The sequence below is a fragment of the Hippopotamus amphibius genome, chromosome 5 (assembly GCF_030028045.1).
Source record: "Hippopotamus amphibius kiboko isolate mHipAmp2 chromosome 5, mHipAmp2.hap2, whole genome shotgun sequence".
Lineage (NCBI taxonomy): Eukaryota > Metazoa > Chordata > Mammalia > Artiodactyla > Hippopotamidae > Hippopotamus > Hippopotamus amphibius.
Genome location: NC_080190.1, coordinates 73,008,189 through 73,036,001, shown reverse-complemented (window position 1 = coordinate 73,036,001; position 27,813 = coordinate 73,008,189). Strand labels below are relative to the sequence as shown.

Sequence of the window (27,813 nt, the reverse complement as noted above, 5' to 3'; positions counted from 1 at the left end):
TAGATCTAATTCTATCATTTATCAATTGCTTTCTATCCTGATACCAATACTACACCATTATAACCATTGAAACTTTAAATCTACTTTACCATCTGGCAGAAATACATCCTTCCAAAAATATCTTATTCTCACTTGCTAATTTCTTTAAGTAAATCTTAGAAATACTGTGTCAAAACTCCCCTTCCAAAATGTATTATTAGAATTCTATTATCGAAAGTAACTTGGGAACTGTTAATTTTACAATATGTTATTTACATAGAGTAGCATAATACAGTTACCCTTACATTTTTATTAAGGTTATTCTTGGGGTATTTAATGTTTTTGTTTTCTGCTGTTTTTATTGTAAAGGAGATCTTTTTTGCCATCATATTTTGTACCTAGTTATTGCTGGTTTTGAGAGCAGCTACCACTTTCTGTATATTTATCTTGAATCTAGCCACTTTTGCTGAATTCTTTAATAATTCAAACAATGTTTCAGTAAATTTCCATATATTTTCTAGGTCTTCAATCTATTATCTTCAAATAGTACTCAATTTACCTATTTCTTTTCAATAGTTTCATCTTTCGTTCTTACTATCTGAGCTGGAATTTCTAAAACTCTGTTATAATGTTGATATAATAGACATTGCTATTTTGTTCTTGATTTTAATGGAGTCACCTTTGTTTTATAATTATGACTTGGCTGATGTCCTGCCATAAAGGCCTGCTTCTTGCTTGACCACAGTTGCTGACTCATTACATTTCACAACTGTTCTTTTTCACAGCTGTTCTTTTTCTATTAGGGTGGTATTAACTATTTACACTATCTTGGAAGGAACATTGACCCTTACTTCGTTTGCTGTACAACCACAGCCTATTGGTCAGTCTTGCCCTTTCCCATACCTAGCTACGTCAGATCCTCAAGAGAAGAAAGTGGACATTTCTTACCTATTTCCCAGGTGGTCATGTACTATTCAGAGGGCAAAAGATGTGTAACTCACTAAACTACATTTTCAAATTCAGTTTCGAAGAGTAGAAATTCCTTCCAGATTCCTGCAAATGGTTGACTCAGTTTTAGTTTACAGTACTCGTCCCTTTGTCATTTTTTTAATGTCTTAACTGACACTTTAATGGTAAACTGAAAGAGCCGTAATAGGATAGCTAACTTGATGCTAGCAGGTCCTAGAAGTCTATCATTTTCCAAAGTGAAAGTTGAGGTACCTTGTGAACTGATTTGGCTTTAGTCATTGAATTAGCAATAGGCTGAGACAATTACCATATACAATTATTTGGTGTTTAGCAGAAACAATCAGGATAAACCTCAATTATTGTTTTTACTTATATAAAGATCCTGCCAGTGAGAGGTGAAGCTGGAAACAGAAAACCCAGGTATCTCCTGAAAATCAATGTAACCTCAGAAACATTATGAGATTTTGTTGCAAATCTTCATTTTGATCAAAACAAAAGTCACATTTTCATTCCCATGTCAAAAGAAAATGGATTTATAAAGGTGAATTAGTTTTTAATGTTCTTTGTTTTTCTTTTACAAATACACAAAGATATAATTAAGTCTAAGCGAAAATGAAAAGAAATTACATACTTATCCCATTTTCTGACACTTCTAGCTCCTTAATTTAAAATTATATTTTTAAAAAGAAGGAACACATGCAGAAATAAGTTTAATTTCTACAATTGAGTATTTGTGGTCAAAAGACTAGTTTTCTCTCTTACTTTAAATGCTTTTATTTAAACACTCTTCTAAATGGACAGCTAATGCTAATTTCATGAATTGCTGCAGTCAATAAACAATTATGAAATAACAATAGAGGCTAACTCTATCATGGCATTCAGTCTTCAATTGTAATTTAACACGTTTCATTTGTGTACTGGGTGGCACATTATCGGAAGAAAGGAATGGAGGATTATGTTTAAGTATTTTTAGAAAATCCCCTTTAAAGATCCATATTTTGTTTTTTCACATTAAAATGTATTGAGCATAGTGAACAACTAATATGTAAAAGTGCTATGTTTGGCATCAAAAGGATAAGTAAGATATAAAACATGTTTTATTCCACTCATAATTGCAAAGATGAAAACATAAATACAAATAACTATAAAACAAGAAACAGATTTTTTACATATAGTTCAGTTATTTTTCTGAAGAATTTTTGCTGAGGGTAATTCCTCTGATTTAGGACAATTATGTCATATGTAAAATTCAGGTCTATCCTTCCTGTAGGAGAATTTTTGTTTACCATGAAGACATTTCTAAAAACAGTTCCTTGGGTGAGAGGGCCTGAAATGCAGCAGCAGGCTCCCTGGAACCAAGAGAACAAGGCTTTTAGCCAATGAAATGAACTAGTTATTACTTAATGACTGCTGGAGGTCTATTGTTTCCAAAATGTACCAATGATATAATATTTATAAAAGATACATTACCTAACTAGCATACACACAAGTCAGCCATATATTTATTCACTTCAATCTGTGGCATCTCCAAGCCATTGTCTTTAGCTTCCTTAACACTTTGGAGAAACTGAGACAACACAGCATAAGTGCCATCTAGTGGTAAACGGTCTCCTAACTGCATTCAGAATTCAGAGAAGGGCAACATCATTCCTAGCTGGAATGATGACAGGGAAGGCTTCATAGACGAGCAAATAGATCCTGAAGATATTACAGTTATTTCAAGAGCTAACTGGGTGTCAGGAACATAGGGTGTGTTGACAGAACAGAGAAAGAAATGTCTGGCTGAAGCAGACAGCTTATGTATAGGAATAGTGGAAAATATGACTAAAAAAATAGTTGCGTCAGAACAGAAAACTCTGGGGTGAAGTCTAGTCTCTATCCTATGGCCGATGGAGTGTAGTCATCCATCCAATCAATATTCACTGGGTAATAACCACGTACAAGTACTGTGTTAACTTCTGGGTGTACAGCGATGAACAAAGCAAACATGGTTCCAACCCTCATGGAAATTCTGGAGTAGACAAACATTAAAAACAGTATTGAAACTTCTGAGCAGAAAAGGAATGGAGAGTCAAAAGACTTGAGTTTGCAGCCCAGCTCAACCACTTACAGGAAGTCACTGAACCTCCAAGTCTGTAGAAAAAGAGAACTACCTTACCTATTTTGTAGTGTTGCACTGAGGAGAAAACTGTGTGATATATTTAACATACATGAAACGGTTTTCTCAAATTGTAAAATTCTACACAAATGTAGACCATAATGATGAAAACAGTGTTTTAGAACAAATATTCTAAGAGAGGTATGAAAAATAAAATGAAAAAATAAAATGGACATAGGAAATTAAAAAACTCCACTAACTCTAGGAAGTTACTTTATAGAAATTATTGAGCAATATAAAAATGATCCATTATAGCATACCTGATATGGCAATCTTTCCCTTACATGCTGTTCGTGCTTTACTTTCAGAATTCACATCACTGTCAAAAGAAAAAAAACAAACCTAATGAAAAAAAGATCTCTAATAAGCAATAGCTTTAACAATCTTTTACAAATGCCTAAATATCAAAAACAAACACATATCCTCGAATAATAATGACTTCCAGTTAATATAAACTATTTGACTCAAACTTTATGATCTGTAGTCAACAGCTAGCCGGCTTTAAAAGAAATATATAGAGCCATTCTCTTTGATTTTTTCATATAAGCTTTACATTCCTTGATGATTATATAATGGCTTACTCTACAGTGAAAGCCTTTTGTGATCTCTTACATTTATAAAAAAGATGTGCAATATCTGTACAGGTCCTAAGAAGTATAATACCTTGGGTCACCACTTCATAAATTACATTTCTAGCATACCAGATTATAGTTGCCTGAAAAAATTAATGATCTTCCCAACCATGAACTTGCTGCCCAAGAGTATCTTATCCTCATAAAATCTAACAAATATTTTAAAAATTACTCTCTGCTACATATTCATGTGCAGTAATATTATATTTCATTTCCTTGAAGTTCTAAAAAACTAAGCATACACTGAAACAATAAATTAATTAAGGTGGCAAAGGAAGGGAGTGGCCCTTTAGAGAGAATAAAATATGGAGAGGAAAATATTATCATGACAATAGAAAATGTCTCAAAGGAAATTCTTGGGATATAAGACACTTCCAGGCCTGACTGTAGAATATACTATTATCATAAAAAAATTTTTCAAAACAGTTATCTTCCATTAGATGAAATCAATCCCATCTCTGAATAGTTCTCCAATATCTTGTTTCCTAATAACCTGTATTTAGAGATTAGCATTCTGTTTACAGAGCAATGTATGCAGGAGTGTTCTTCTTTGCACTCTTCTTTGGTTTCTAATTTGGTTATCCAATTAACTGCTAGTTAATTTAATCAGGTACTTCAAATATGTGATAAGATAGAAACTTTTCATTTGAATACTCTTTTGATTCTAAGAGGGCTTTTGGAGAAAAACTGGGTGAGAGTTTGATGTATATCTCACTAAGTTTAAAAAGAGTAATGACACACCTTAACGCATTTCAGTAGCCTTGTTAAAAAGATTGCATATATACTCATTAACATGCATCAAAATTTGAAAACAAAATATATCATTCTACTTTTTTAACTCTTTTAGTTGATTAAGCACAAAAGTATTACAGGTGAAATATATTCCAAAGGAGCAAAAATAATTTACTGATGTACGTTAAGTCGATAAGCTTATATGGGACATTTACATGGTATTTATAGAATCAAGTACTAGGTATAACTGAAGTAATATAGTAGACTTAAAGCCATAAATTCTCAGGATCCTATCTAATTACTTTATGGTCACACTGGTATTTAACTTAAAATAGGGAATTCACTCAGTGAAAAATAAATGTACTCACTATTTCAAAATAATGTTTTGTTGAATCATAAATTTAAAAAAAAGTCAACTTCAATATTTTATACTCAAGGCCAGCTTGTCATGTTGGAGAATTTTAGCTGGCTTATTAGTTCATCAGAGTGAAAAGTTCAATTGAGTAGTATACTATGTTGTGGTAAAAATAATATACTGAAAGGCCCACTAGAAACCAAACACAGAATCTCAATTTCCTCAAATTGGTACAAGAAATACAATATAAATACAGTTGGTTGGCATTTGTAAGTAATATTTCTAAAAACACCTTCTATATGAGCAATGCATAATATAAATTCTTAAAATATTTTTTTCAGTGAAAAAATACAAGGAAGCTCTAATACAGTAAGTAACTTGAGTATTACGGACTACATCATAGATTATGCTAGAACTGAAATCCATCAGGCATTACTAAATTGGATTAAACTTGAGGCTTTGGCAGACAAGTGAAATTCTAAAATACTAGAATCACCAAAAGCAAACTTGCTAAATATTTACCAAAAATATTTTTTCCCCTCCAAACTATTCAATCAACTGGCAGAGTACAGCTTTCTTCCCTATAACTATAAATTATCTGCATAGGCATTTTCAGGACCAGTCAACAAACCTATTATACAGAAATATTATCAAACTATAATATAAATCTAATTAACCATATAATCTTACAGAATAATTAAGTCTGTCTTTAAAAAATTGAGAGATGAACTAAAGTAATCCAGCCTCATATTCCAGAAGCTCAAATTATTTTCAATTCAAATAACTCCTCAACTGTTATTGACGGTGCTAACATGTGATGTTTTTCTAATTAATCCAAATTGACAATAAAATTGTCAAACATTATCTGTTTAATAATGTGATACTGTAGCTAATAGTTTGCCACAGTAAAATAAATACTTGTTTTAAAATTTGCAACGTTAATGCCAATTCTAAATGCTACAATTAGATAGCAGGTCTGAGGAAAAAGCAAACAACCACAAAATCATTCAAGCAAAAGCACAGCTAAATAATAGCATACCTTATTCTTATGAACCTGATTTAGAGCACTATTTTGGTAAAACTTGTAAAAACTAATTTAAAAGACAGAGATAAAAATAAAAAAGGCAAACTTTTAACTTTATTAACTTATATTTCTGCCTGTAGGTAAATAAAATGACCAACAGAGGGTGCCAATCAGCTACTTTGTTGCTCAAAACTCTGTAATAAAATTGGCTGAGTAAATACAGATTATTTTATATTGTTCCATTTGGGAATTTAAAATAGCATTTCTTTGCCAGAATTAACATGATACGATGAGAAATAACACAATGATGAAAGTATTTTATAGTTTCTTAACAAAGCAATGGAATTGTAAATAGGATTCTATTATTTGAAAGCAGGTTATAAAATTCTTCACCACTTGTGCAAATAAGTGAAAACTAAAACACTCAGAAATGCTTAACATGAAATTTGAAACCATCCTAAAACTACGAAGTATAAAATTAATACCTTCATAAGCATCTTAAGTTGAGAAGATGAGTTTTCTACTTCAAACTTTGAGATAACAACCTCTTTCAACAGATACCAAACAACATAAAGTTTACAAAAAATAAAATCAGTAATGTCTTTAACATACCATGTTTTATTGCAGAAATACCAGCTGTATGTAATTTTCACTGGCAATCTACATTTTTTAAAATTTTTGTTTATGTTATAGCATATAAGCAATTAAACTAGGCAACTGTAGTATAAGAAACTATTTAGTTTTTGTGGCATTATTAAAATCACAATTATATTGAAAGATACATAAAATTAGGTCCTGTAAATGTCTTTGACTAGCATTTTCACAAAGCCAAATAAGGTTTTAAGAAGTTAAGCCAAGAGACAGACTAGTGGGTTGGGGTAGGAGAGAATGTCATTGCTAAAATGTAAGCTCTGTAACAGGGATTTTGGGGGCTATTTTTGTTCCCTGCTCAATCATCAGTGCCTGGTATACAGCCCAGTACATTCTAAGGCACTCAATAAGTATTTAGTGAATACTAAATGAAGTAAAATAGGATATGGTCATTTTGGTGGAGCAAGCAGTAGAGTTAGTAATTTAGACTGCAGTCTTAGTTGTGACTCTTACCCATCAACAGCTAGTTAATGAGCTGCTGTTAACCTCTTAGCCTCAGTATCCTATCTGTAAACTGTGGGAAGTATCTACTTACCTCATAGCTACTGAATGAAATAATATTTTTAATGCATTCTGTATCATTCTTAGAAATGCTACACAAATACTAAGATTGCTTTGTGAATATTTGTATTTTTTGCTTCAGTATTAACTTGGAGCTTATGTGGAAGAGGCACTAAATCATTTGTTAAAAGAGATCAGAATATGATTTCCCAGTTTCTATAAAATAATGGTAGCCACCTAAATTCGAATCTCTTCAGGAAATCCTACAAAAGGTTTCACATCAACAAGGAAAGCAAATAAAATCATCTACAGTCCATACTGACAGCATAACTAGAAAACAGAGACTATTACAAACTTAGATTTACATGTAAGAGAGGAAATTAACAACTGAAAACATCAAAGCCAGCTCCTGGAGGCCTTACTCAAGTAAAGAGTCATGTATTGCAAAACACAAACAAGATCAACTTATGATCTCCTCTAGAAGATCATAAGAAAAGAGAATGGATATAAAACCTGATGGTTGCCACAGCACTGGTAGGGGCTGCAAAGTAATTCTGGTTCAGAAGTTGTTAGTCTTGTGGAGAAGAGAGACACACAATAGGGGAGGTACCCTTTGAGGGCTTGGCCATGAAAAAAAAAAAAAAAGGAGAGGAGGAGGAGGATAAAGGAAGGAGAAGGGGGAGGGAGAGGAGGAGGAGCAAAGGAGAAAGCAACTGAAGTTAAAAACCCTAAGAAACAAAACAGTATCAAAGTATCAGAAAACCAACCAACCAATATCCCAAAAAGAACCATTTATTAAAGAAACTACTTTTCATAGTTCCAATAATAGAAAGCACTCTTGAACTAAGAAACCAAGTAAGCCCTTTTACCCACCTCCCTCCCCACCAGCATCACTTGGCCCAGGAAAATCCTACATCCTACATATTTCATTAGGGATCAAAAAACGAATCCAAACACCCATAGAAAGCTACTATAAAATGAAAGTGGAAAGAATCATAATGTTTCAGTTGATAAAAAATACCCCACCAACCACTTTCCAAAAAATATAGAATAACAAAAAAAGTAACACAATACTCCCAAATGAATTAAGTGTAGCTAAATAAGCTATTGCAAATATGAGAGAAACCAGGCATCTGAAATCTAACACCTCACACTAGTAAAGAATAAATAGCACGTAAACAATGCAAAAAGGAAACAAAAATGAGAGAACAAGGAAAGAAATTGGAAAAAAATAAACTCATTTCTAAAATGAAGGGCAAAATACAAGGTGCCCAAGGACAAAAATATAAAACTGAAAGTATACTAAGGGACACAGGGGATGAGAACCAAAAGAACCAAAATAAAGAGTTTAAAAACATCAAAGAGAAAGTGATAGACATAGAAGACAGGCAAAGAGGATCCAACTTGTGTGCAACTGGAGTCCTTAAATAAGAAAAATAAAATAATGAGATAGTATAGAATTAATGCTTTTTTTCTGGAGGCTTTAACTCCAGGGAAACTTTCTGAAAATAAAAGAATTGAATATATATATATTTAAAGGGCACTAAATGAGCCAAAATGCTCAGCCTTAGTCATACGCCAGTAAAATTACCGGCCTTTACAATAAAGAAAACAACTTCCAGCTTCCATAATAAAAGATAAAGTCATTTACAAAGGAAGAAAATCAGCCCACAAAGGGGAAAAAAAATTAGATATTAGATTTTGCTGGTAACAAGACAACAATGGAGCACAGTATTCAAGGAACTCAAGGAAAGAAAAGTGTTGGCTGAGGATTTTGTATCCAACCAAACTGCACTTAAGGCACCAACACTAAAGAAAAGTACTTAAAACATGCAAGAATGTGAAGAAAACTACTCATGTTGAGGAATTTACTAGCTCATGAGCTTCCTCTAAACAAGAGATGATTTTGGAAAGTACAACAGAAGGACTGGTGGTGAACATTATATATATTTAATTGCAGATCAAAGACTAAAACAAAGGTGAAGCTACAAGTACAGGATTAGTATGTAAACACTATCTACTTACCAAAGGAGAAATATAACTCTAAAAAAAGGAAGATAGAAAAGTAGACAAGAAGGAAATGGGAAAATAGAATAAGTTCATTGATTTCCACACAGTAAATAGTAAGTGGAAACAAAATGATATCATTTAGAGCAGAAAAACAAAATAGGAGACGCCTAAGTAAGAAAAAAAGAACTAAGGTCATTATAAAGTTATCAATATATAGTTTTTAAACATAAAGTTCTAGTAACTACTATGACCAATACAACTGTTCTTAAATTAAAAAAAACAGACCACACAGTAAAATACAAGCTAAAATTATAATACACATAAATTAACATAAAAGAATATGACAAAGCTGAAACAAATATATCAATAATATATATGTAAATATGCTTAACCCCTCTAGAAAAACAATTTTCAGATAGGCTCATAATGTAAAACCCAACTCTGGATGAATACAAGAAACACCTTCAACAAAACAATTCATAAAGACTAATAAAGAGATGGACAAGGATACACCAAACAAATGCAAACAATAAGAAATTAGGGTATATGATCTTGTTATCAGGAAACTGTAGAACTCAGATCCAAAAGTATTTTAGGACAGCAACAACAAAAGGACACTTTATAATGCTAAAGGCTGCAATTGGCAATGAATATATAACAAGTACAAAAGTACCAAATGTTTCATAAAACAGAAAGCACAGAATATACAAAGGTAAGACAGCAAAACCTTAATAATAAAAATCTTAACCTATATCTTTCAGTCCAAGATAGTTTAAGTGGTCAAAAAATAAAAACATAATAACATAGATCTTTTGCATATATATAAACACATATGTATCAAATTTGTCCTCTGATAAAAAGAAATATAACTTCAAAAGCCTATAAGACAGTCATGAAAATTGACCATATACGTCAAAAAGAAAATTTTAAAATATTTCATAAAGTAAAAAAAAAAAAAATTTATTTGTTCAATACAACACAATGAATTTCTCTTTTGGTAATGTTAGAGTAAGAGTAGCTCATATCAGAGAAATTCTCCCACAGAAAACAATATAAAATATGGAAAAACTATTTAAAAAACAACTACTTGAAAGGACTGGCAAGCAACCAAAACTAGGAAGAAACTGGAGAAAAGTCAACCCCAGAGGAAGGAAGTGGCACCATGGTATATTCATACAGTGAAATACTGCTTATCAATAAAGAGGAACAAATCACTGACATATGCTAGCTACTTTAAGAATCTCAAAAGTATTAATTATGCTGATGAAAAGAATAGGGTGCATACTGGACAATTCCATTTATATGAAGTTCTAGGACATGTAAAACCTACGGTGGGAAAAAAACAGAACAAAACAAAACAGAACAGAACAGTGGTTGTTTCTTGAAGAGAGGATAGAGGCAGTTACCACTAATACAGCACTGGGGAAAAAGAAACATGACATATCCAGAAAGCATGATTTATTCAAAGAGGGAAAAAAGGTGACCCCGAACTGACACAAGTAATGAATGACTGTTTATGAAACTGACATAACCACACAGAGAGAAAAAGATCATTTTAAGTAACTTTTAAACATAGTCTCCTATTCCTTTATCCACAAGAATGTATGTATATTTGTATGTATACACACATACACACACACAAAAGAACTTTCTCTGAACTGCATCATAAAAAATAAGATGAATTGAGAGATGAATAGAAGGACAGATGTAGAATAAAGTAAATACAGTAAAATAATAACTGTAGACTCTAGGTGGTAGATATATCAGTCTTCACTGTACAATTTTTTTAACTTTTCTGTACATTGGAAAGTTTTCATAATTTCTGTATGTTGGAAAAGAACTGTAAGGACATCTTGAACTTGCCCAGGTGGGTTTATGTTAGCAATCATATTGGTATCGTAATTATGAAACTATTTTATATAATCATAGTAAAAACAAATTAGGAAATATATTACTGTTGGTTAGGAATTAAGATTTTCAGAATAAAAAAAGAGATACAAATATAAAATAAAGTAATTCAAGAAAACAAAACCTATAAATATCAATACAAACTCATGAATTTTAAAAAAGTCTTTCCCATAGCTATGTCCTTTACAAGGCCTAAAAGTAGTGACCCTCAATAACAATGGCACACCTAGTGCCCACATCTTGGATTCAAAATACCATTCACCATTAAAGGGAATCAGGACTCATTAATGGCTGATTCTAGGTCAAAGCCACAGAAAATACAAGGCAAGCCTTTTGTGCCAGAAAGTTAGAAAGTTCTTGAAGACTAATAGAGAGGCAAGTCAAAAGAACAAAGAAGCCAGTTTGAAGGAACTTTCAATGAACAAAATTGGGACAGTTTAATCTATCAAAAAGATTAATGACTATAAATGCTAATAACATATTGAATAAACAAAAATCCACAAATCTACGCAGAGAGGAAGAGGAATGCCCTTCCTTACAGAAGAATATTAGCTGAAAAGTATAGAAAAAATAATAGGATTAGATAATCACTGTCTTGTAAAGCCCTAATAATTTTGGCAAGGATCGTAAATGGATACAATCATTAAGTGAAAGCTTGGTGGATAACAGAATATTCTCCCAGCCCCAATGTAATAGCCCAAAAGATTACTTATGAAAAGCAAAGGGAAAACCATTATACCACAGAGGAGAAATGTGGCAACTGCAATCTAAACTAAGGGATCAAACTCAGCATCATTTAGAGTGGTAAAAACAAATATCATATTGTATCACATTGGCAGCATATACAATACCCAACCTCACTTAGAAAACTTCTTGCAAAAAATGTTTAACCTAAGTCTGATTAAGTCTTGAGATCCAATTTCCAGTTACAGCAAAAACAGGGAATATGAGGAAAGGTTCACTAGTACCATAAAGAACCAATTAGATGATGGGGCTTCAGGAAGGCCACCCCAAAATGTGCCAAAGTGGCATATTTACTATTTTGAATTAAAGTTACTTGAGAAACAGCCCATGCAAGAACAACACCCTAACCCTCCTTTGTTCCCATGAAAGCAGGAAACAAAGCTCCCATGGGAAGATGTCCTCCCTATATTGGAGGATGGAGGTCATCCTTATCACCAGAGATAAGGAGTTTGTTTACACAGCTTCCTCTGCCCCGAACTTCATTACTTCTTCATTAATTTGCTGTTCCAAGCCCAAACCCCCTTTTTTTGGTCAAATCTTCACAAATAATTTATTCTTTGTCTAAAAAGGTATACAAACAACCTGCTTTGGTCACTTGAATCTATACCTGTTGGATCACCACACATACAAAATTAAAATCGTTTTTCTCCTATTAATCTGTCTTGTATCTATTTAATTATTAGACCAGTCAAAAGGAGCAAGAGGGATAGAGGGGAAATTTTCCCCTCCTCTAAATGACAAATATAAAACACAGAATATTTTTAAAGGATATTTTTTAAAGTCTAGACTCCTCAAAGCATCAATGGCAAGGAGTTTTTAGAAAAAGGTAAAATGATTAAAGAAACTAAAGAAACATAACCAAATGAATCCTGGTTGAATTCTGCTTTTGGAAAAGCAACTATAAAGAATTTTCTTTTGACAACTATGGACTGAATATTAGTTGATTATCATGGAATTACTGTCAATATTTTACATACGATAATCATATTTTAGTTATGTAGGAGAATGTTCTTGTTTTTAGAAGATACTGACCTATTGAGATATACACGCCATGTTGTTTGCAATTTATTTTCAAACGGTTCAATACAGAAAAAGAAAAACACGCATGTGTGCATGTGTCTGTGTGTGTAGAAGTACAAAGATAGAGAAGGAGAGTGGATAAATATATATGACAAACTATTGACTGGTCCTTCCAGGTGGAGAATATACATGATGTGTATCATACTATTCTTACAACTTTTTACATGTGAAATTTCGTAATAAAAAGTTGGTTTTAAAAAAGTGAGCGAAGTAGAGAATAATAATTGACAATCTGGAACATGGCAAGCACAGAGGCCAACAAAAACAATTAAAACCAGGCACATGGAAGAAAGTAACAAGAAGAAAAAGGAGTAACTGCCATATAATTAACTATTATTAAATTATGAGCCATATTTGTTCATTATACACATAGAAGGGAGGATGAGGCAAAATATTACGAAGCACGAGTTAATTATTCTTAAATAGTGATACAGCACTGTTAGGTGTTCTGGGGGATACAAAGGAGAAAGAGAAAAGAATCAACATTAGTTGAGTTGCCTCCAAGCTCCAGGTACTAAATCCTCAAAATAACCCTATGAAATGAGTGGTGACCTCATCTCTATTTCACTAATAAGTAAGAACCAGACGTTGTCCCTGCCCCCAAAAGTTTATAATTTAATTGAAAATACATGTTCATAAATGGAATATAGAATACTAGAATATAGCATATTACAGCAAGATATTCATGGTTCAGATGCAACTAGAACTAAGAGGAGGCAAATAATCATTTTTTGGGTCCTTACTATGAGCATAATGGAAGAAGTGATCTTTTTCTGAATACAATTACAAAGGAAACTTTGATGGTGCAAGTAGAGTACTGCAGAACAATAGAGGTCTTTTGAAATGGAAATGGAAGAGGGCACTTCAGCATAAGCAAAAGCATTGAACACAGAAAAATTCAAGAAACATTTTGGGAACACAGATCAAGCATTTGGATGAAATACATTTGTAAAATAGAAAGTTACAAACTAATTTGTAAACTAGTATGAAAGTAGTTTGAGATCAGACCACAAAGATCCTGAAATGCTATGCCTACCTAAGGAATTTTAGTAAATGGAGACCATTAGCTGTTTTTTAACAAGTGGACCAATATAAGCAAGCCTTTTAAGTAGATACATATGGCTATAACGTGCAGGAAAATGGTAGGGAGATAGTCTTGTTTACCAGTTAAAAGACTAGCATATTGACAGACTGCTGTAACCAAGCAATCTGATCCTCTGAACTAAGGCAGTAAGCTGTCCGGGCTCCACTCCTCATCCTCACTAGCTACTGTCTACTCAACCTAGAAAGCTTTCTATATTCCACTTTTTTTTTTTTTTTGAGTCATCCTAACTCTAATACGAATTTTACACAAACCTGAGTATCTTTTGCATATTTATATGTAAAAAATAGATAGTATACCAGAAGGTGTTTCATAATTATATACAATTAAGGAGAACAAAGCTTCTGTTCCGTTATTAGGACTTTATGGTAATGGGACATTTAACCAGTTACCAATATTCTCAGATAGGTGGTTAAAAAAAAGAATAAATGATATGACTGTATCACTGATTGCTCAAGTGGAGTTTCTCAACTAAACCAGAGAGAGTGACTATTTTCTCAATATTTTCTCAAAATTTTCTCAATTTTCTTTGGTACCAAGAATGGTACCAAATTAGCACTATTCTAGATACACAGAAGTTAAGTCCTTGTATACAATGCATGTCTTGGGGCATTAGGACTTAACTCTTTCCTGAAACCCGAGTTTAAACAGGTTATAAAATGAAGACTATTTGCTTACTTTAATAAATTCATAATAAATTGAGAAATAACTGAAACTGTTGGCAGAATGGTTGTTTCTGTACCAAGAGGACTTTGAGTAAATATCTATTAGAAAAACCCAAAACTCATGCACTAGTTTTTAACTCATTTATCTCATCAAAAGTTACTTATTTGATGATCACTTCTCTATCTGCCTGTTCTTAAATATTTTCCCTAAAAATGGATTATTTCAATTATTTTGTCTCACCGCCCTTTTCAATACTCTACAGCCAGATAACCTTCCTAAACACCTATTTTATCATGCCACTTTCTTGCTGAAAATAAAATGATAAAAGATTAAAAACAACGAAATAAATGTAAAGCCCTATAATAACTTACCAGGGCAGCCTGGGGTTGTACAAAGTACGTGGGCTTCTTTGGGGAGGGCTGAGTGTTCTAAGGCTTTTAAGTCATTTGGGTTCACGTGCCAGCGACAGAGTCACTGTGTGCCCTTTGAAACAGTTATCTCATATTTCTTAGCCCCTGTTCCCAGATCTTTAATAAAGAAATTTATACCTCTCTCAGTCTGTGATGTGATATTTGTGAAACCCTAGCACAGTATCTGGCACCTGGAAGGCTGTCAGTTAATCTATCACTGTAAACTTTCCCATTTCCTTCTCAACTCTGGCTTTATCTTCAGTGTCAACCAAACACATCTCTCCACTGCTCTTGAATAATTCACGCTCATCTTTCACCTTAAGCTTTATTTTGCTATTTTTCCTTTCTTGTAATACTGCTTTCCTCCTACTCAACAAACCAAGCTCTATCCATCCTTTATGATCTAGAAGATTCAGAGCCAATTCTTCCATTAGACCTTCCTCAATTCTACCATTTCATATTGATTTTATTCTCCTTTGAAAAAGTCTAGATATATTATCTGTATTAATTTTTTGACATTTTATCACAAAATTTTAGAGAGGGTAGACTAGTGGTAGGCAGTAGACTCATTAAAATGCTATTTTAATTCTGGTATTAAAGTAAAAATGGAGCACTTTTCTATCTTAAAGACCATCAAAACTGAGCTAAGGAACAGACTGCTGAGTCTCTAAAGGTATATTTGCTGAATATAAAAATATGCTCACATTCTGACAAATTCTGTTCTTTGAATTTGGATACACTAGCACAATACTTAAGTGTATCTACAAGTTGTAGATATTTGATAAATATTGGATTTACTAGTCAAATGGTAAAATTTACATAACTTTCTTCAAGGAACTGAAAATACTATCATGGGATTCTCTTTTATCTTTAGATCATTTTTATGTAGTAAGAAGGAAAGCGCTATAACTTCCAGCTACATTTGATCAGTGACCTCTGGTTATATCTACACATAACAAAATGAAGTTGTAAACAAATCATTCATACAGAATATTCAGATTTTTTAAAGAAATAATTCAATAATTAACGGAGGCAACATTTCTATGAGTGATAAACAAATATAAATGTTCAAATATAAAACAAATATAGCATCAAAGCTATTTAATTGTACACATTTTCAGTTGAGAGTCTTATCTTTTTTTCAGATAAGAAAAAAAGACATTTTTTCTTATCTTTGTTATATAAATCCAACAGGGATTAAGCTTATTTAACATTTTTCCAAATCCAGCAACTTCAGTTCTACTGTAAAATTAAGAAAATGGCCAATTTGCAATTCATTATAAATATTTAAAAAATGTAAATATGAAGGGCAAACATGATTCCCAGAGGAACATTCCATATAACTGTGAGAGATGATATAATATTGAGTGTTTAGTCCCACACTGTACTTGAACAAGTGCTTCTCAAACTCTTCCACTTAAACAGTCCCCCTTGACAAAATATCATTGTACAGGACGGGGAGAAGGAACACGTATCCCCATGAATAGCATAATCCAAAACTATGTCACAATTCTAAATTTCTATGCTTTATCTTAAAAATTCATACTATGAAAAGATATGCCATATTTACTCCTTGGCTTTGCATATCTTGTGACACATAATCTTGTACTCTAAGTAATTTGACCCAGTTTGGGAAGCACTGACTTAATCCAGTGTATGTGTACCTGAAAAATATTTTTACTAGATTATGTAACTGGAATAATTTCATTTTATAATGCTCAGGATAAATAATAGTGAAAATTGTTTGACATATGTTGGGTACTAATTACATAAAAAGTATTATTAGGTTTTTAATATATACCATCTTAATTTTCAAAATGTAAATACTATTATGTCAACTATAATGAAGGAAATAAGGCACAAAGAGATTAAATAGTGATCCCAAGAGAGTAAAGCTAATAAATATTAGCCAGTTCATACACGAGTATTTATTACATGATTTCACCAATATTCTACTTTTACAGAAATCTTTCTCTGATCTTTGTTTTTACCTTACTTTTCAAGAATTTCATGGAGGTATACTGTGAAAAACCCAATCAATGGCCACTAATGTCTAAAAAGAAATTTTTAACTAGTGTTACAGCTTTAAGACTGATCAACAATGGATAATGTAAAACCATTTATATTAAAAAGGAAACCAAAATTTAGCCACTAAATTGAGTCAATTCTAAGGTCCAAATAAGACACGGCATTGTAAATAGGACAGGATGTAAATCTCATACACAAAATCTAGGCCTGATCCAAAAGGGCAGCATGGGGTGACAGATAGAACAAGGACCAGAAGTTATCTAGCAAATCTTAAGTAACCTCTCATTAGCTTCTGTCACTAGTTAGAACGTGTCCTAGAGTAAGCCACTTGCCTGTCTAGAACTTACACTCACCATATGAAAGGAATGTGCTGGAAGATTTTTAAATTCTCTTCCATTCATATCTCTAATTCCATTCATACTTTGAATCCTATTCATATTTTTAATTCCACTTATATCTTTAATTTTGTTGCCCACTCATTTCAATTTCTATACCTAAGTTTTCATTACTCTCAGCTAGTACCTTTTTATAAGTTTATTTTTTAAGTAATTAGTCTTTGTAAATTTACATTTCTATACACTCAAATATCATTCTTGGCCCTTCTTAAAATATTTCCTCACTCCTTGCTTCTTAACCACATCATTTGACAATCTGGAAGTACTGAACACAAAACTGCCCATAGGACATAGTTTTGCAGTTTTGCTGCCTTAATAGTAAGTTTACTCTGAGCCCTACTGTCAAAATGTTTATGATATCAAAGGCTACTTCAATGTATTTTTTAAAAGCTTTGCTGATTTGACATTTGAGGTTAAATTTAAGGTTAAATTATATGGTGTTTTTAATGCAAATATTTAAGTACATTAAAAGCCATAGGTAAACAATGCCACTAACCATCTTCCGGTTTGATTTGCAATCTGCTCTTCTAATTTCTGCAGCTCCAATGTGTAAGCCATTATTCGAGCATTGCACACCATGAGATTCTTAAGTGCATGCAAAATCTGGTCTTTCTGAGTGCTCAGAGAAAGGAGCTTCCATATCCCTTCTCGTATTCGAATTTCTAAATCTATTTTTTCTTGAATGCTGCAGTCCTTGAGAGAGAGAGAGAAAAAAAAAAGCATTTTTAAAAGGTAGCAAAACCCAAAATTATAACATTTCTTTTCATCCCTAATAAATGGAAAATGTACTATCTAGTATTATAATTTTACAACATATTGGGAAAGTAACAAAGTTTTAATGTAAGATAGTATAAAAATTTTTAAATGCTCTTTGCAAAATCTTAATTTCTTGCTTTATTAGGAAGTCTTTATAATCTACTAGAGAAATAGAACAGAAACAAAGGTAAGAAATACTATATATTCTTACTGTAAATGTACAAGGTTGATTAGTGTCCCCCAAATATTCCTGTCCTCCCAGAACCTCAGAATGTGACCTTATTTGGACGTAGTTTTGCTGATGTAATTAGTTAAGATGAGGTCATACTGGATTAGTGTGGGCTCTAAATCCAATGACTGTTGGCCTCATAGGAAAGCCACGTGAAGACACAGGGGGACACAAAGAAAACTCCATGTGAAGATGGAGACAGAGATTGGAATAATGAGTTTACAAACCAAGGAACACCAAGTATTGCCAGCAACCACCAGAAGCTGGAAAAGGCAAGGTCAGATTCTCCTCTAGTCCCTTCAGCTGGAACATGGCCCTGCATATACTGTGATTTCAGGCTTCTGGGCTCCAGAACTATGAAAGAATAAACTTCTGTTGTTTTAAGCCACTCAGTTTCGGTAATTTGTTACAGCAGCCTCAGTAAACTAACACAATAATGCAGCCTCAGAAAATTAATACAATAATACAATAACCAATGTGAACAATACAGCACACACATGTACTATATAAGTTACATTGTGAGATGGCAAGAGGTAACTGATGACACTGAATTATTCAGCGGAAAAACTTTCAAAAAGAACAGATGTTGAATAGAGGAACTAAGGTGTAACAGCAGGGGGCTAACCAGCTATCTGCTGGGTAAGCGATATAAATAAAATCTCAGGAGCAAGAGAGTGAAAGCACTATGCTAGGAAAATGTCAGGAGCTTTTAGCTACCTGGAACAGAGATTTAGAACACAGTTTTAATTATATTTATTTTAGTTTTAAGAGTCACCATGAAACTACTAAGTCATTTTAGTTCTGAAAGTCTTTTGTTCTGTATAATGATCTTATAATGGCCTAGTTCTATAAACAAGTTTCATACGTAACATCAAAATGCTATAAACTGAAATGTACTGTTCTGATTTAATTCAGTGAAAACTTTTTAAAAATTATAAATCACTAGATACTCTTTAATATACTACAAACATGTAATAATGCTTCAGTATGTCTATTTCCAAAAATAGAGAGATAATCCTGGCTTCTGTGGCTAAAAAAAAAAAAGTTACAATTTACCTTTCAATTGAAATAAAATCTCTATCAAAAATCTGAATAAACCTCATAACAAAAGCTCCAGATATTGAAAAGACAATCTTTTCAAAAAGAAAAGCTGAAAAGTTAGAGCAATAGACTGTGAAGATTACCCAAAAAAGAAAAACTGCAGATGATTTAACTTGACTATCTAAATCAATCAAATGTACTATTCACATGCAGAAAACAGATCTGTTTAATTACCTTCTGTAATTACATCACGTAATCACCACATAAAAACCTTTTGTAGTATAACTCAAAACTGATGTACTATATAAATGTAGTCATTTGCTGCTTTTCCTTCTTTACACATGACTGAATTTAAACAACTCCATCTCATCCTTTTATGACTCATCAGTCCCAAAGTAAATTCTTCTTTAATGTAATTAGTAATCAATTATAAGAATTATCTATGTGACCCATATATCTACAGAAATAAACTCTGACAGGCGGGTTAGTATTGGACAGTGCACTTAGGGAGCTGAAAACTGGGATGAATAACTTTACCCCACAACTCAAATATAAACAAATACCATCTGGTGTCATTAAATTCAAGTTTGCTTTTTAAACACTACAGTGAGGCAGCCAGTTGAACTAGCACAGTCCTTCTTAAAGCTGGCTGCACATCAGAATCACCACGGGCAGAGAGGAAGGGCCTTACAAAAGTAAGCTTATGACGTACCCCAAAACGACTAGGATCTCTGCAGGTGGAAACTGCGCTTTTTCTTAAAGTTCCTCTGGTGATTTCAGCGCACAGCCCAGGTAGAAAACCAGGGCTGGGCTGCTTGAAATTCCCCAGCAACCTGGAAAGTTGCAACAACCCTAAAGAGCCAGTAGGTGGCCACAGACACACTAAGGAATCAGTTTGGACTTCTAAGGTTTCCATCTTGTAAGTGAAGATTGTCTCTCTTTATCACTTATTGATAAAGACATCATAAAATTAGAGAGGCTTGGGATATAGTGGAGAAAGGAAATGTAAAACGTCAGGGTTGAAAAAAAAATACAGTATTTGTAAGATTAAATATTCATTAAGGAAATGAGATACAGCTAGCAGACATTACATTAGAATTCTATCCGTTAGAGCAGGGGGCAGCAAACTATAGCCTGGCCAGTGCCTGTTTTTGTAAATAAACTTATACTGGAGCACAGCCACACCCATTTGTATTGTCTATGGCTACTTTCAAGCTACAAAGGCAGAGTGAATAATTTCAAAAGAGACTGTGTGACTCACAAAGCTGAAAATATTTACTATTTGTCCTTTTACAGAAGTGGTTTGCTGATCCCTAAGCCAGCCAAATTAAACATACATAGTAAACTATGACCTTGCCTCCCCTGCTCTGTGGGGAATGGATGTGGCTTTGGGAGGGCGGACACAAGTGGGATACATTTAATGTATGTATTGGTGTGTTTTTTTTTTTTTAATTGGAGTATGGTTGATTTAAAATGCTGTGTTAGTTTCTTTTTTTAACATGTTCAGGGTAGAAAAAAAGGACCATTGTGTTAGCCAGTTTTGTGTTCTCCATGCAAGTTCTTTCAGTACAGGGTATACTATAATATATAGTACAAATCTACACTTTACATGAAAACATCTCTGGTCAAGCAAACTACCCTAGCCAAGAAAAGCTTCATGGAGTCAAAGGACTTGTTTTTAGTTAAAAAGGGGTACAAAGTGCTGCTAGGCTAGGAGTGATATCTAGTGCTAATCACAGTGAGAACAATGATCATGTAATGAGGGTGAGGATCCAATGGTGATGCTTACTGACCTCAAACAGGAAGAGTAGGGAGCTAAGATCATCACTGCCTCAACCATAATGGCAAAGTCAAGACTGACTAGGGCCCATGACAAAAGCATGTCTCCCTGTATCCATCCCTCTTAGAAATGTGTGAATTCAAGCCTCCCGGAAGAGCAGAGACTGGGGAGACAGCCATCCTTTCATATTTCTTCTTCAGTTTTCTAAATAAGGGCTTGCTATCAGGTCAAACAGAAGCCTTATCTCATAGGTATTTAAAGTCAGGCTGGTAAAAATAAATGGATAGGGCAAAGCTAAGAATGAAACAGAGACATGACTTATATGTGAAAATGTAGATAATGTAGAAAACAGAAATATACCAGATTTTAAGAGCTAGAATGGCACAAAGGAAGTACAAAGAAAATGGCCTTAGTGTTGGAATTAAGCACAGGCTTAAAAAAAAAAATGCAGTTGGGCTGCTGGGCTACTGGTAAGAAAACTGTAGTAATCCAGATAGAAACTATCACCCACCTAATGGATACAGTTAAACCACGTTAGCTAAGAGACCAAGGTGAAAAAGATTGCAGAAGAGTATATACAGTATACATTTTTTTCCAAAAGAAATTGTGTGTATTTTAAGAATTGTTTACGTACAGAGAGAAGTCTGGAAATTGTTAACAGTGCTCATTCTGGGGAATGGAATTGGAAACAATTCTTAAATTCACGTTTCTGTACGTTTACTTTTCTGCAATGAGAAAGTATTATTTCGTGAATTTTATTTTCATAAAGATTTCAAAAGCGTAAACACTTGTAAGAAAAGGCAGGTGGCTGCCCCAACTATTTGGATGAATGGGACAAAAGATAACAACAAAAATAGTCATCTCTCAAGCATGTATGAGTGCTGGGTTCTGCAGTAATTCCTTTAAGAGGTTCTCAAATTCCAACAACTTTCTGGGATAAGCAACTTACCATTCTACAACTGCAGAAACTGCAACTTAGAAAGACGGGTAACTTATTCAAGGTTGCACAACAAGCAGAGTTGGATTTTACTTCAGTCTATCTCCAAAGCCAATATTCTACGCTGTGAGTAGTCACAGATAACTCTAAGGTTTGAGCAGAGGTGTTACACTAGTGAGTGACCATCTCAAAATTACTGATCCCATCCCTATCTTCTGGCAGGTTCATTAATATCAAAGGAAATACAAATAAAAATCCGTGTTAGTCAAGTATAAAATTCTCCTACTGACCCTCAATATTCCAGTTAGGTTAAAACCTATTATTACTTTGCAATTTTTCTGCAAGATCCAAACAGAAGGAATTCCACAACTCATTTATTTTAATTTGTTGCCGCCTAAGAAATCATTAAGTATTGTTCTTTCCCACATATAAATAATCCAACTGTTATGTATATTTAAATATTTATTTTCATTCCACATAGCTAAACTTCTTTTAGGACCTTATTCTCTTGTCTCTTTTGTACCATACCAAAATATTTACTGCTGCACACAGCTTAATAAATATACTTGATCAGCCTCACCAACACCTATACAATAAGTGCAAGAACCTCAAGAAATAGCCAATTCACTAGAAACCAAATTTAACAAAATAGTTAGTACCATCAAAGTGAAACGGAGTAGGACCCTGTGGTTCTTGCCCCCCCATGTCCTCAGCCTCCCTTTTTGCCTGTGGAAAAACCTTAGCCAAACAATAAGTTTAGTCAGAGAAGTGAGAAAATGCAGAAGCAAAGAAAAGCAGTCAAACAGGACAAAATAATAATAATTTAGCCAGTAAGCAAAGTCGAGGACCTTTAGTTCCTTCTCAAGAACTGTAGATAATATTCAAAACCATATCTCCTGAGCTGTCTTATAGATACTGAAACCCCCACCAGGTGGAAGACGTTAACTACATGATGACCAGACTGTAGCTATGACATAAACTGCCACAATCTGAGAACTGGCCTCAAAGAAATGGGAACAAAACACCCTGGAACTGAAGATTAACTGTACTTAAAATAATCACGACGATGCTGATCACTGCATGACCAATTTCAAGATGACGGTCAGAGCTGGCTGTGCTATTTCTACATATAGCCCCCTCCCTCTGCCTATAAAAGCTCTGCGCGACCCCGTCAGTGGGGGGGGAGGGGAGTCCTCCTTTGCATAGGAGTCCAACACCCTCCCCCCACTTTGCTGGCATCCAAAATAAAGCAAACTTTCCTTTCCACCAATCTTGCTTCTTTATTGGCTTTGAGCAGAGAGCTGCCAGACCCCATCTTCGGTAACAAAAGTACATAACAGTACATAACAGAATAGGACAGAAAAGAAACACTTTGCATTAAAATATCTGAAATTTTTTAAAATGCTGGCATAAAACAGCATAAATTACTGATAAAGTTACCGCACTCTTTGCATAACGATTCAATGTCTTGCTTTATTTTTCACAGCATTATGAAGACCTTCTAACAATTTTCTATCTGCTGTGGGTTCTAAGGTTTCCAGAAAAGAAAACAGGTTGCCAGGCAAAGATAATAAGTTGGACCATAAGAAACTGCTCCTATTCTACCAATTTTGACCTACAAACTGGGAATTTCATATTGTTGAACCTACTTCGGAAATAGGTAAAAGAAGATGGAGATTAAACTGGCGGTGGAAATCCAGCTCAAAGACATCAGAGTTTTCTTTTAAGTCCCTCTTTTAAGTTTTCTTTAAAGGTTAAGAGTGGAAAGTATAACCTTTTAATAGCTGCCAAGAAATAATGTTGGACTATATTAAGTAAAAAGGTTCCTAACACACAGTTTACATGGCTAAGTAGCAAAACACCAAACTTCCGTCTCATCCAATTCAAAAAGAATCCACTATCAAACCAACCTTTTCTCAAGGTCAGAGGCAGCAGTTTGCGTCTCCACCCCGCTCCAAGCTTATACTGTGTGTCGACACAGCTCCTACAGTAATTGTGCTTTCCGTCAAATCTAGTACTAAGCCAACTGTCCTCCACCGGCCTCGGGTGGGCTTCCGGGAGACCCCGGGGCTCCCACTCCCCACACTCGCAAAACAGACCCAGTCCCGGGAGGAGGGGCGGCGGACAGGTGCGCCCAAAACCGCGCCGCGAGACTCGGGCGTCGCCCCCCCCCGTTCCAGGCCTGCTTCCTCCCTAAGAAAACTGGGGGCGGGGCGGGGAGGTGGGAATGGGGACATTTCCAAGCTCCACCGGGGCCTCCGAAGCGCAGTCGCCTAGTGCTTCCCTTTGTTTCTGGACCCGGAGGAATACGAGCCGCGCAGTGGGGGCTTCCCCGGCGTCCGGACAAAACGACCGCTTGAGGAGCGAAGGCCGGGCCCCTTCCTCACTCACCGGCTGGGCGGGGAGCCCCGCCGGGCGGAGCTCGCGTCCCCTTAGGGTCTGCCCCTCCATCTCCAGCGCCGAGCCGGGGGCCGCCGCCACTCCTGCAAAGGTAGGATTTGAAAAGCCCGCCCCCGGCTGGGAACCGCGGAGGACGCCAACCGCCGCCCCGGCCGTACCACGTCCCGCGGCAGGGGCGGGGGGAGGGGGCCTGCGAGCCGCCGCGCGCACGCGCAGTGGGCGCGCTCCGCGCCGGCCGGGCCTCGCGTTTGCAGAGGCCGTTCTCAGTGCGGGGCTGGAGGGTTAGGGAGCGGCCGGCCGACTTAAGGCAGCGGTTGCGGGGTGGGCGGGCCTGGGACAGGAGTGGGCGGGGTCGTGGGGACTGCGTTTTTGTCGCCGAGCGCACCTGTGCACCTTTGCGCTGGTGGTTTTCGAGGCAAGCCCTTTGCGCGGGGAGCCTCCGGCCTGCGTGCCGCTGAAGGCCCTCCAAAGCGCTCGCTGACCCAAGGCTGCAGTCCCTGGACTCCCGCGGACAACCCGCGGTCTCACTCGCAGAGAACCAAGGGACACCGGCCTCCACGATGACTCCCTCACACAGCGCAGACGGTCACCCCGGGGTCACTTAGAGACCACGACCTTATTACTCAGGCTGGTGAGACACGGTGTCAGGCATGTCACAAGCCCTTTTCTTTTGTCCCCAGTGTTTCTTTGTAATTCCAGATGTCCCTACCCCCAGCCAAGCAGCCTTTCTTGCAAAAAACTTTTCATTACTCTTTCCCCACCAACATCCAAAGTGACAGCAGAATGAGGTATTCTTTCCCCAGAGTCCCATTTCTTGCTGTCCCTAAAGACCAATCAATATAAAGACTCTTTTAATTATATTGGGAAATTAATTATTGGGAGTTAATTATAATAGCAAAGTATGGAATCTTTAAAAATCAAAATTGAAGTGCCAAAGATTTCAGGCCCTTGTAAGCTCTTTACAAATCTATAGTCCTTCCCTTGAAAAGGCAACAGAAGCCTCTCTGGCTTCTGACATTTTTTTTCTCCTGATGGAGGAATCTATCAAATCAACCCTCCCCCCTCACCTCATAAAGGCCAAGGGGACTATTTCATTCCATATTTAAAGTGACTGTTTTTTATTTGTCTGAGTCCTTGTTTGGGTCTGTTGTCCCAGCATCCCACAGATCTTGTCCTAAGCAAAGTGGATATTAAATTATGTGGTCACATTATATCCGCAAGGCTTTTTTAAACCAATTAGTTTGAAGATGAACTTGTGAAAATATAAAGAACGCCCTTTCTCTCAAAAGGGTAATTTGCCTCTTTGAGGCCCTGAACCAGGTGATACTAGAAGCTGCCAACCTAGGAATGGCCTTCCCCTTACATTAGGGATGTATGGGTCATTAGGGATGAGCTGTATCCTTACACACAACTATAAAATTCGTACAGCTCAAAACTACCAGTACAGAGTTCAACTCATTCTCTCCAAACACAGATCTGAATTCCAGAGTCATTAGGTACCCTTCTCCCTTTACACACCTCCCCTTATGCTTACCACTTTGTGGTATAATTATCCCCTACTCAGGGTGAGCCTTATGAGTGTAGTATAGTACCTGACTCAGAAATGCACACAGGGCACTCATTACCAGCCATGTATTATTTCTCACATATCATACACAGCTCCCAGACTCAGATCAAAACACATCATTTCATGGAAACAGGACCAAGCCAACCAATTTTTTTTTTTAAGAATTGTTTATTTACTGAACCTGGGGCAGATTAGATACACAACCAATTTTAAATTTACATCTTTTAACTCAATTTTGAGGTGTTTACACACACACACACACACACACACACACACACACGTTGGCGTGCAACACGTGTCCTAAGGTAAAACACAGTCACCTTAAACTGTTGCAAGTGTTTTCATCCAAGGTTAAAAAATTGTTTATCCTGAATGTGGAAAACCTGTAACAAAAATGGAAAACCTGTAACAAAAACTCATTACTTGTAGTTTTCCCCTTGCAAAAATAAAGAAAAAAAAGTACAAGCGACTAATATACATCAGTCACAATGTAATCCTGGATCATCCCCACACCAAAACCAGACGCTCCTTTAATTTTAAGCCCATCATCAGAGACCAAGAGAAACTCATTTCGTTTTATACAAAACAAAATTCACATATGCAAAAAAGAAAGACCCAAGAAAAACAAAAACCCTAGTACTGACAGTGATATTCAATACCCTAATTAAAGTGGCCAAAATGCCACTGATCAAAAATAAAATAGCAAGCCAACCAATCTTAAATTGGACACTGATGTAGGAATATTTGATGAGTAAATACTAGGTGTATAATTGGAGATGCATTTATACTAGAAAAAAGAGACCTAGGAAAGGACACATTTAGTAATTATCTGTAGAACAGACAGTCGCTATTAAAACCTTTCTCTTTGGAAAAGATACAATGAGGTCCTATCTCTTTATTATTCATCAAGGGATGTGCCCAGGAATTGCTTAAGATACAACTATTATACAGTGATTAAAATACCTCAGAGTAGGAATGCTATCTCCTTAGTTATACTCTAGTCCTTTCTTATTACTGCTAATTTCATCAAACATGGTTTTCCCTGGTGTATGTGACATACATAAAAATTGAATAATATGAAAACTACCAAGATGTTAAAGATTTCACATGCAGTAGTTTGATCAGCCTAAATGAATGAACGAATTTGACAACTCCCAGAAAGTGAGAAGTACTACATTTCACCATCTCAAATGTTTGAGAAGTAACACTTGGGCATATCTCTTTTAAGAGCTAACATTCCACCCTCCTTGGGCTCCCACAGTAGGTGGAGTCTCACCCAGCTGCCCAGGTGTAGGAACTTCAGCCAGAGGTTGAGTGATGGAATTACTGTCCTATAAACATCACTTCCCATTATAAGCTCAACATTTAATACTAATTATAAGTATGTTATAGCTAATACAACAAATAATAATTAATAATAAATAGAAAATCAGTATTTGACATAAATAGGACAGCCAATTTAGATAATACTAATAAATATTAAAGTATATTTTTCTGTATTCCTCTTTTTAACTCTCTAAAAGGCCAAAGAAAGAAAAATACTGAATTTGAAATCAGCTCTCTTACATAATAGACGCATTACTTTCAAAAATATGATTTGCCCCAGAACAGGTAACTGTTATGGTTTCTAACATCCTCCTGGACATTCTTTTTTTAAAAATCCCATTAAAAATTGTCTTGGTGATTCTTTTACTCATCTGTTATTTTGTAGGTAATGACTTTAGAATGAACTTCACAGACTAGAGCTGTATCTTGAATT

The 27,813-nt window shown here is 35.2% G+C and overlaps 1 protein-coding gene across 5 annotated transcripts in view; it reads right to left on the bottom strand.

The window, feature by feature from the left end:
- The window catches only part of RTKN2 (rhotekin 2), an 82,213-nt gene extending 57,491 nt beyond the window's left edge, over positions 1-24,722 (bottom strand). Inside the window, exons 1-3 of one of the 5 annotated variants that reach the window (XM_057737459.1) lie at positions 24,479-24,722; positions 17,841-18,037; positions 3,367-3,425 (exon numbers count right to left, since the gene is read on the bottom strand). In XM_057737459.1, the coding sequence (XP_057593442.1) occupies positions 3,367-3,425; positions 17,841-18,037; positions 24,479-24,538 (316 nt within the window). In that variant the 5' untranslated portion in view covers positions 24,539-24,722. Of the gene's footprint in view, positions 1-3,366; positions 3,426-17,840; positions 18,038-21,784; positions 21,867-24,478 lie in introns of those variants that run through there. The other 4 variants (XM_057737460.1, XM_057737461.1, XM_057737462.1 and 1 more) reach the window with 4 other exon arrangements.
- Positions 24,723-27,813: the final 3,091 nt, after the last annotated feature.